We start from the raw sequence: 11,410 nt of genomic DNA on the forward strand, positions 1-11,410 counted from the left end.
GGTATAGCCCCCTAAAAATCCCCTGCGTATTATACTCAAGAGCGGACTATATTCAAGGATTTATGTTATTTCAATCTTTGGATTGTGACCATCAAAGGTTTATTTGAAAAAAATTGATCCCAATAATTACTTTTAAGTTTGGTAGTTATTCTATCAGTGAAGTTGCATGGCTTACTGGTTAGGGTATTCGGCTCATGATTGTAAGGTTGTGAGTTCAATTCCTGACAATGTATTGTGTCCTTGAGTGAGACACTTTATTTCACTCAGCTGGTAAAAATGAGTTGTACCCTATTGTACTTCAATGGGCGAACCTTGTCACATTCTGTGTTATATTGAATCTTTCTAAGAACTATATTATTAAGAGTATGTGTGTCTATGGAGTACTCAACCATTAGCATGTTAATTTTATAAGCAGGCAGTTCTGTTGATTGGATCAACTGAAACGTGTAAAAGAGCAAAGAGTACATACATGTGTGTCTGTGTGTGTGTGTCGCCAGTAAGGCGATGCTGATAACGATCACGCTCAAATGGTGCTTTTTATGTGCCACCGTAAAAAGCACCACCTGGCATGTAATGGTGCTTTTTACGGTGGAACGTAAAAAGCATATATATATATATAAATATATAATAAGAGTAAAAATTAATATTATTAAATAATATCAATTTCAACTAGTGGTCAGCATACTTAAAGACATCTGAGGACTGAATTTTATTAAAACAAACAATATGAGAGATCACTATATGGCTCCCTTGTATGCTAAAAATAGATGTGAAACTGTCTTACCACTAAATCTGTGATCTCTCATATTGTTTATATATATATATATATATATATACATAACACACAAAACTCCTGGCCCTTGAGTCACTCTGTTGTTTCTACTAAATATTAATAAAACATACATACACAGGCATGTCTGTGTGGTAAGAAGCTTGCCTCCCAACCACATGGTTCTGGGTTCAGTCCCAGAGCACAACACCTTGTGCAAGTGTCTTTTAGTATAGCTTTGGGCTGACCAAAGCCTTGTGAGTAGATTTGGTAGAAGGAAACTGAAAGAATCCTGTAGTGTATGTATATATATGTGTGTGTGTGTGTGTGCATGTTTTTGTGTCTGTGTTTGTTGCCCCACCATTGCTTGACAGTCGATGCTGGTGTATTTATGTCCCTGTAACTTAGAATAAGTACTAGGCTTACAAAGAAGAAGTCCTGTGGGTTGATTTGTTCGCCTAAAGGCAGTGCTCCAGCATGACCACAGTCAAATGACTGAAGTGTGTAAAAGAGTAAAGAGTACATACATACATAGATACATACATGTGTGTGTGTGAGTATGTATACGTACACACACATGCACATTTGCACATTATCCATAAAAAATAAGCTACATGTATGGGTGGATGTAAAACATGTGGACTGCACCCACTGGTTTTTTTTTTTTTTTACAGAATCCCCCATTTTCAAGTAAGAGATTGATATTCTGCAAAAAAAACACAAAAAAAAAACACATTTTAAAATTTTAATTTTCTCCATCCCTAACCTCCAACAAATTCTTCAATTTTCACTTTTTTCAGAAAATCTTCTTTACAAAATATGTAGAAAAATATGGAGATTCTGATTCTGAAAAAAAAATAAAAGTTAAAAGTGAAAATTGAAGAATTTGTGGGGGCTGTGGGTGGGGGAAATTAAAATTTTGAAATACCATTTTTTTTGCAGAATCAGAATCTCCGTCATCGAAAATGGAGGATTCAGTAAAAAAAAAAAAGACAGGGGGTGTAGTCCACATTTTTTACATCCGCCCATGTATGCATACACATGCACACACACTTGCACAAAAGCACATACAGATATGCACACAATAGAGGGAGAAAGCGAAGTTGAACAACAGAGAGGGGGATGGAGAGTGAGGAGATAGAGAGACACAGACAGACAGACAAGAAAGAGGGGGGAAAAAGATTATAAATTATTTGTAATGAATATATGTTTCAGGGTTTCCCACCTGGAACTCTCCCTGGAGAACAGGAACGAATTTCACTCTTTGATGCTGAGCAGTCAATGGGAAACTTTCCGGTAAGTGACTTACTCTATTAACATTCAAATGACACTCATACTAATCCTTCAGGTGGTGTGAAGCACTCATGGCAGTGCCACGTGAAAGCACCCATGTGGTGCCATGTAAAAGTGCCTGTGCAGTGCCATGTAAAAATGCCTGCGTAGTGCCATGTAAAAATGCCTGCGTGGTTCCATGTAAAAATGCCTGCGTGGTGCCATGTAAAAATGCCTGCGTGGTGCCATGTAAAAATGCCTGCGTGTTTCCATGTAAAAATGCCTGCGTGTTTCCATGTAAAAATGTCTGCGTGTTTCCATGTAAAAATGCCTGCGTGGTGCCATGTAAAAATGCCTGCGTGGTGCCATGTAAAAATGCCTGCGTGGTGCCATGTAAAAATGCCTGCGTGGTTCCATGTAAAAATGCCTGCGTGGTGCCATGTAAAAATGCCTGCATGGTGCCATGTAAAAATGCCTGCATGGTGCCATGTAAAAATGCCTGCGTGGTGCCATGTAAAAATGCCTGCGTAGTGCCATGTAAAAATGCCTGCATGGTGCCATGTAAAAATGTCTGCGTGTTTCCATGTAAAAATGCCTGCGTGGTGCCATGTAAAAATGACCATGTGGTATCACATAAGAGTGCCCATGTGGTACCATAAAAAAGCGCATGTGCAGTGTGACATAAAAGCTCCCATGTGGCGCCATGTAAAAGCACTCATGTGGTGCCATGTAAAAGCATCCATGTTATGCCACTGAAAAGCACCCATGTGGTACCACACAAAAGTGACCATATAAAAGTACCACATAAAAGCACCTATGCAGTGCCACATAAAAAGTGCCTCTGTTGTTCCACATAAAAGTGTCTGTGCAGTGTCACATAAAAGCACCCAGTACACTCTATAAGTGGTTGATGTTAGGAAGGGTGTCCAGCTGTAGAAACCATGCCAAAGCAGACTGGAGTCCTGTGCAGCTGCCCAGTTTGCCAGCTCCTGTTAAACCATCCAATCCATGCCAGCATGGACAAGAGACATTAGATGATGATGATGATATATATATATATATATTATATATATATATAAAACAATTGCAGCGTGGAAGGTGTTTGTAAGCCATTTAAGAAACACACAAAAGCCGTTCAATTCACTTCAACATTTAAGTTTAATTTGTCAAAATATTTTTTCGTTGTTAAATGTTGAAGTGAATCGAATGGCTTTTGTGTGTTTCTTAAATGGCTTACAAACACCTTCCATGCTGCAATTGTATTTGTTTCAGCACATGATCTCAGATCAAATCATTTGCTATGCAGGTAGATCTCCGTAATATATATATATATAACCAAGTGAAATCGTAATCATGGCCAATGCCAGTGCCACCTGACTGGCAGCCGTACCCGTGGCATGTAAAAAGCCCCACTCGAGTGTGGCCAATGTCAGTGCTGTCTGACTGGCAAATGAAAAGCACCATTTGAGCATGGCCACTGCCAGTGTCATATGACTGGTACCCATGCACGTGACATGTAGAAGGCACCCATTACACTCTCGGAGTGGTTGGCATTAGGAAGGGCATGAAGCTATAGAAACCTTGCCAGATCAGACTGGAGCCTCGTGCAGCCTCCCAGTTTGCCAGTTCTCAGTAAAACTGTCCAACCCATGCCAGCATGGAAAGCAGACGTTACATGATGATGTTGATGTTTAACATCTTTTACTTATTACTTGTTCAAGTCACTGGACTTCAGCCAAGCTGGGGCATTGCCTCGAAGGGTTCAAACTCAGTATTTATTTTCTGTTTTAAGGACTGGTTAAGAAGGCAGATGTTAAATGATGATTAAGATGATGATTTACTTATTCCATCAATTTTCTTTTGCTGAGCTGCTAAGTCATGAAACCATAAATAAACCAATGCTGGTTGTCAAGCGTTGGATGGAGGGTGTGACAAACACACACACACACACACACACACACACACACACACACACACACACACACACACACACACACACACACACACACACACACACTCACACACACACACACACACACACACATTTTCTATTGGAATATCACAGTTCATCTATTGCGGTTTATTATTTAAGCCTACGTCGACTCCTCTGTGGTGTTGTTTTGCATTTATAATATAATGAATATATACAAGTTATAAAAATGATAAAAAAAATATACAGTACAGTACTGTTTCTACTTAATGGATTTTCACCGATTGCCGGGGATTTTGGAACGTAATATCCACAATAGTCAAGGGATTACTGTATCTCAACACACACTCATAAAGCTATAAATGATAGCATGTAAATTTGGATTGAAAACACCTTGTCAGCTAATATCTATCTATCTATCTATAAATAGATAGATAGATAGATAGATAGGTAGATAGATATAGATATATATTTATAGATAAGTAGTGTAAATCCTCAAATATAATCTGCACTTTTTTCCCAAAATTTAAAGGTCAAAATCCCTAGTCCGTACTATATACAAGGTTAAAAATGTAAAATATTTTCTAAGCAATGTCCGAGTCTCTATTTGCTGTCCGGCAATGTTTATTCAGATGCATTTTGTGATGTTGGGTGTGAAAATAACTTAAGCTAAGCCTGAAAGCAATGAAGTCATAAAAGAATCATCCATAACTTGCAGTAAGCAACATTTATTAAATTAAAAGTATTCAGAACACAGAGTAACATGTAACAAAAACAATTTGCAAACATATTAACATTCCCATATAACAGTTAAGAACATCACCATTATTGTATTACGCATGCACGGAAGTGTTTGTTCGACTAGGTGCTGCTGGTTTAATTATGCACGACTCAAGTTAGAGAAGGGGTGCTTATTATACACAAGGTTTAGGTTTTTCAGAAGTACAGCCCCTCAGAATCCCCTGCGGACTATACTCGAAGATTTATGATAATAATTTTAAATTTGGGTATACACCTGGTAGCATGCCATTTTAAGCATGTTCCCTGTAGTCAGCTACCTGATATCATCAACAGGATGGATATATTATAAGTGCCACTGGATTTACTCCAGAAATTCCTTCATGTCTATCAAGCCTATAGTATATGAGAGAAAGAGAAAGTGGAATTCGGGAGATTTTTTATTGATCACTATGATTGTTTCAACCCATCATGCATCGGTCCCTCATGTTGCGGTACCTCATTCTTTAATCTCCATTTTGTTTATTTCAATTAGAATAAATTTTGGTAATTGCCTGTAACTGATGGCATAGACGAGAATGCATGAGTCACAATTATATACATACATAGATATAGATATATGATGGGTTTCCACAGTTTCCAGTTATCAAATTCTCTTGCAAGGTATTTGTCAGTCTGGGGCTATAGCAGAAAACATTTGTCCAAGGTGCTGTACAGTAGGATTGAACCTGAAACCATGTGGTTGTAAAGCAAGCTTCTTAAGCATACAGTTACGTTTGATTGCTTAGTCAGGATGGACCCTTTTCACAGCTTCTGAGATTGGTATTAGAGAAGGGGGAGAGAGGAAGCAATCTCCAAACTGGGGACTTGGCCTAAATGCTTGCAAATAGAATGAATTCTTCTAAAGGACCCCAAGGGTCATTTGATCGTGTTAGACTAAGTAATGGATAGACCATCACCTTATAGACCATGGTAATATCTGAATTTACAATGCAAAAGGCCTGAGAAAATACCACAGAGTATCTTGTTAAATGCTTTAACAATTCTGCCAGTCCATTGTCAATCTATTGCCAGTCTACTGTCAGTCCACTGCCTGTCTATTGCCAATCGACTGCCAGTCTATTGCCAGTCCACTGCCAATCTACTGCCAGCCTCCTGTCAGACTACTGTCAGTTCACTGCCAGTCTACCACCCTAGTCACCCACTGGTTTGATTAATACATTGAGCATGGTTATAAGGTTAGTTGGTTGGATTAGAAGAATTGATAGAATGGTGGTGAGAATACCTTGTGGTGTGTAGTTACATTGCCCTGCATTTCTGAACAGAAATCCCTCTAAGGTTGACTTTGCTTTTCATCCTATGGGTGCACACACACACACCTGCTGCCGCTGCCACCACCACCGCCACCACCACCACCACCACCAACAACAACAACAACAACATCAACAGCAACAACATCAACACCACCACTATCATCACCACCACACATACACTCCTAGAAAACACACACTCAAAATCCTGTAATGAGAATTTCCAGAGGACAAGGTGTGAGGTGGGGGTGGGGGTGGCGATTTAATTGACAGTACATTCCTCACAAATAATTGACTTTGTTGTTTTGTTAGTTATCAATATTGTCTCATGTGATGCTGTAGGAAATGGCTAAGTAGATTGGGACATCTAAATATTGGAGTGTTTAGATTTTTTAAAGTGACAATATTGGAGTTGATTTGTCCCTACAGCTGTGGAAGAAATCATCAAGGCTGATGTTTACGGCTATATTTTGGAATGAGCAGAGACACTGTTGGATTATGAGGACAGTTTAGTTCTGCCTTGTTGAAGGCATAGTAACCTCTTTGGTGTTGGTGCTTTGATAAAATGTACCTAGTACACTGTGTAAAGTGGTTGGCAAGTGAACGGAGATATTGTAGGGTAGACAGGAGTCTTTGAACTGATTGAAGACATAACAACTTCTCTGGTACTGGTGCCATCATATAACAAGCACTCAGTACACTCTGTAAAGTGGTTGATGTTAGGAAGAGTATTTGGGCTTCGGGAACCATGTCAATATAAATTATACAAGTGAGTTATGGCCTCTGAACACACTTAGGAGAGCAGTAACCAAATAAGTACTAACTTGAAATATGAGGATCTCTCCAACTCATACCAGCAAGGAATGTGAACATAAAATAATGATAATGGAGTTGAGGTTTTACTTTTAATTTGAGGCCAGACATTTGTAGAGAATGGTGCCGCTTACATGTGTTCACCTGAGATTTGGGGTAGGATTAAGTACAAAAATGGGTGAGGGGAGATGGGTCAATCAGGAGTGCATGAGTGGGGTGGTGGTGGCAAAAGACCAGCCAGTTCTACAGAGAAGAGTTCATTGTAATGATGGTAGAAGAGGTAGGGGGGTTTGTTCTTGTTTTTGCTTTATATTTTTGCTGTTTGCTTTATGAATCTATTTATTTTCATAGATTGTTAGACGTTTGGTGGCGTTGTTACCAGATGGCTATCAAATAAAACGAGAAGTAGATTTCGTACTTGATAGTCTATTTGAAATGATGAGTACAACACACTTTCACATGAGGGAGATGATACTGGCCACATACAATCTGGTAAGTACTTACTGTATCATATATAAAAATTAAGTGTGCAGTGAAAAACTGATATGAATACAGAAGTTATGAACCTGCTCTGTATATGTGTGTATGTTCAGTACCTTATATAAAGTTGGTGATTCTGGTTCTGATTGTAGTTATGTCTCGGTTTTATTTGTTTTAGGCACGGAAAACTTCGGATGCAGAAACAAAGAAAAATTTTTACTGCCAAAGTATTTTATTACTTGAACGCTACATATATTTGATTCTCTTCAACTCTTACTTGAACTTAGAGAAAAACCCACAACAGAAATCTTTTTGTCAATGGATGAATACTGTAAGTATAACATTTTGGATTGTTCCAGTCTAGTATTCTTAGTAATTTCAATCATTAGTGCTTATGTCACATAAGAAGCACTAGTGTTGGTGCCACATAAAAAGCATTGATGCTTGTTCAACATAAAAAGCATTAGTGCTGGTTCCATGCAAAAAGCATTGGTGATAGAGTGATGTAAAAAGCATCCACTACTCTCTGCAAAGTGGTTGGCATTAGGAAAGACATCCAGCTGTAGAAACCAAGCCAAAACCAACTATGGAACCTGGTGTGGCCCCTGGTCTTGCCAGCACCTATCAAGCTGTTCAGCCCATGCCAGCATGGAAAACATTAAATGATGATGATGATGATGAGTTTTGTTTTATTCTTATTTTTTAGTCAGGTGGGAAGGTAGCATCTGTGACACTTTACAGGCCCTCTGAGATTGGTGGGGGCAGGGGGGAAGGAAGTTATCCTCAAACTGGAGGCCCTCCCTGAATGTTTGTAACAAAGTAGGTTTTTTCCCCAAAAGACATCCAGGGCCAGGTGGTGGTGGTGGTGGTGGTGTTAAACTGGATGCCTTTAGTGGAAAAACCCACTTTGGATGTAAGTAGAATTTCAGTCTGGGTTTGTTAGAAAGTTACCATTTTAGTTAACTAAAACCCAGTGTCTGAAGAATTTAGTGTTGACCTGCAATGAAAAACTCAGTTAAATTATATAACAAGATTCACAAATATGAAGTTTATATACAGTGGGTGGAGATGTGAAGTCTATGTTTTGGGTAGAGCCCTGCTAAGGAGAGAAATATTTCCTATGGAGACAATTCCTACTTGATATATTTAAATTCATGTCTCTACTAGAACTTTTAAATTCATTCATGTGAGCCAATGAAAGAACTTTTACATGGTTACTTGATTTGTGAGAAATAGCCTTGTTCTGTATCAGATGTCACCGTATCAATTTAGAAAAAGAAGGCTTTATTGGATAATGTAGGCCTGGAACCAAGATGGGATGGTTCTATAGCTGGAATGCTTTTGAATGTAGGGCCGTTCAACTGGGTTAACCCTTTAGCTTTCAGATTACTCTGTCAAATCTTATGCTTATTTATTCACATTGATATAAATTAGTCGAGCATTACTTTGTAGTTTTCAGATTTCAATGACTTGATTGCTTATTTTTAGAATGGCATTGTAGGATGAGTGTGAGAGGCTAGATCTAACCAGTTTGAAGATAAAACAGGTTGATTACTTTGGTCAGATATGGTTGGTTGAAATGCTAAAAGGATTAAATAATGATAACATTTATGTTTATAAACCTTACCATCTATATTACACTGTGCACCACATTTTAATAATTTCTAAAAGTGAATTTTAAAAAATGCAATCTTTATATTCTTCTTCTTTTTTACTTCTCTTTCGTCTTATCAGGATGCTCAACTAGTTGGTGTTCATGATATTTTGAATAATCTACATATTTCTGAGACAGAGTTTGGTCACATCAAAATAAACACCCTGCGTGATCGGTGGCGCTATTTGAATGAACGTAAGACTGGAGACATTTTATAAGAAAATTTCCTAGAGGACATTTTAAAATTTCAGTTATTTTTTTTTTTCATTAAAACTATTAATTACATGCAGATATTTGCACTGTCTTACACTTCTTAAAACGAACCAAATATTTCTTTTCCACACGCTTTTTTTTTGTTGTAAATGACATTCATCTTAAATAGACATCTTTGGATCCCCCCCCCCCCCCAAAAAAAAAACCCGACAGTATTATTGCTTCAAAAAAAAAAGGAAAAAAACAAAATATCAAAAGATAAAGAAAGCTGTCATGATGAACTTGTTACTTTGTCTATTCTGTATACTTATATTTTTAAATTTTGTACTTGGTGTGTCAGAACCATTGAAATGTCTATACAATGACACTGGAGTGGTTATCTAATGCTCTCATTCATCTTCACTATGTCTATGGATATACGATGATATATATGGTTATGTGTGTACATGACATGTCAATAGGCAGACTGTCAGGTATGTAGATAGATAGGTAGACAGGTGAATGGGAATGATGTGTCATTGTGCTCACTTGCATAAATTAAAAAGTCACATCATTTACTTGAGTATATCTTTATGTCTTTGTTATGTCTGCCTGTCTGTCTGTCTGTCTGTCTGTCTGTCTGTCTGTATGTATGTATGTATGTATGTGTGTATGTATGTATGTATGTATGTATGTATCTATCTATCTATTCTGGAGTATTGACAATTCAGTGCATAGACAATTAAGTTCATGTAATGTATGTAATTTATTATTACATTATATTGGTGTTGGTTGTATATCTAAAATACATGGCCATGCAACCTACAAACACAGCAGTCATAGAATAGCTTAATTGTATATAAACAAAAAACATACATATACATGAAACAAACACCAGCAAAAAAATCATAAATATATATATATATACATGCCCTTACAAAACGGTAACTATACCTTTTGAATCTCCTATGAAAATTTAACTAACTACTGGTTCAAAGAAGTTACTATGTATTTATTGCTTTTTATCTTTACATGCTTTTTAAATAATTGAAATTTTTCCTCTTATTTTTTTTCATCCCAAAAATAACCTTTACCTAAGTTCAATAAGATGCCCTCCGCTGAATTGTCTATGCACTGAATTGTCTATGCGCTGAATTAACTAGTGCTGAATTGTCGGTGCTGAATTGTCAGAGCTAAATTGTCAGGTGCTGAATTGTCACGTCATGATCTATGCCTCTATTTACCTATCTACTAAGCTTGTAACCAAGCTATCTATTTATCTCTCTATCTATCTATCTATTTACCTTCCTAACTATGCAGAAGCCTGTTTATCTATTTGTCTATTTGTGGTGTTAACTGAAACACAAATAATATCTGGTCAGACACAAAGAAATATTGATCATAAACTTGCACAATATCACAATTATACATGCTATAAAATACATACATACCTTTATACACCTTCACAAAAATTAAACAGGTGCTATCTATTAATTAAAAAAAAGAATCAAATGAAAAGTGGTAAATAATAACTAAATCTCAATTTAAATCCCAAGTTTTACCTTCAAACAAATAGTGAAGACTTTACATAGATACAGAAAAGCTGAACTTTGTGAAGAATTGAGGCAGTTAAAATAGGGTCAACTTCTTAATTAAATGGTTGGAAGTAAAAACAAGGCCCTATAAAATGAATTATGTAAAATGGATGTAAAATAGACAAAACAAATTCCATTCCTTCGTTTTCATTTCATTTGCTATAATTTCATATTCAGATAAAACACATTTCTCATCAGAAAATGATCTGTTTAAAAACCTTGTTGCTTGTTCTTTTACAAAAGAATTATGTTGTTATTTCTTTTAGTCTAAGTTTCAGATTAAAAACTTGACCACAATTTTTGTTTAGAAAACAAAAAACTTGTTTTTATATAAAGAACAAAAATTCCAAAATTGAAACTCAGATTTGTGGCATAGTTTAAATGAATACTCAATGTGAGGTTATTCAGCTTATTAATTGATATAAAGTTAATCAGAGCACACACCACATATAAAGGATTTGAACTCCATGAGACATAGACTGGTAACCCAATATTTTATACTGTGTTCCTTTCACTTCTATCATTAAATGGGAAGAATTTCAGAAAGAAAATGTTTTGTTTGCTGAATTCTTTCAAAAGGAACAGTTGGTTTTGCCTAGCTCCAGAGTTCCAGGCAGTGTGTGTGACCGAAAAGACCCAATCATGCTGAAACAGTAA

General features: G+C 36.8%; 1 protein-coding gene across 5 annotated transcripts in view; it reads left to right on the top strand.

Annotated features, from left to right (window-relative positions):
- The window catches only part of LOC115210661 (paladin), a 137,032-nt gene extending 126,062 nt beyond the window's left edge, over positions 1-10,970 (top strand). For all 5 annotated transcript variants that reach the window (XM_029779322.2, XM_036505398.1, XM_036505411.1 and 2 more), the window contains exons 18-21: positions 1,985-2,065; positions 7,184-7,324; positions 7,491-7,643; positions 9,047-10,970. In XM_029779322.2, coding sequence (XP_029635182.1) covers positions 1,985-2,065; positions 7,184-7,324; positions 7,491-7,643; positions 9,047-9,184 — 513 coding nt within the window. In that variant the 3' untranslated portion in view covers positions 9,185-10,970. The remainder of the gene's footprint in view (positions 1-1,984; positions 2,066-7,183; positions 7,325-7,490; positions 7,644-9,046) is intronic.
- The last annotated feature ends 440 nt before the right edge of the window (positions 10,971-11,410 follow it).

Source organism: Octopus sinensis, linkage group LG1 (genome assembly GCF_006345805.1).
Source record: "Octopus sinensis linkage group LG1, ASM634580v1, whole genome shotgun sequence".
NCBI lineage: Eukaryota > Metazoa > Mollusca > Cephalopoda > Octopoda > Octopodidae > Octopus > Octopus sinensis.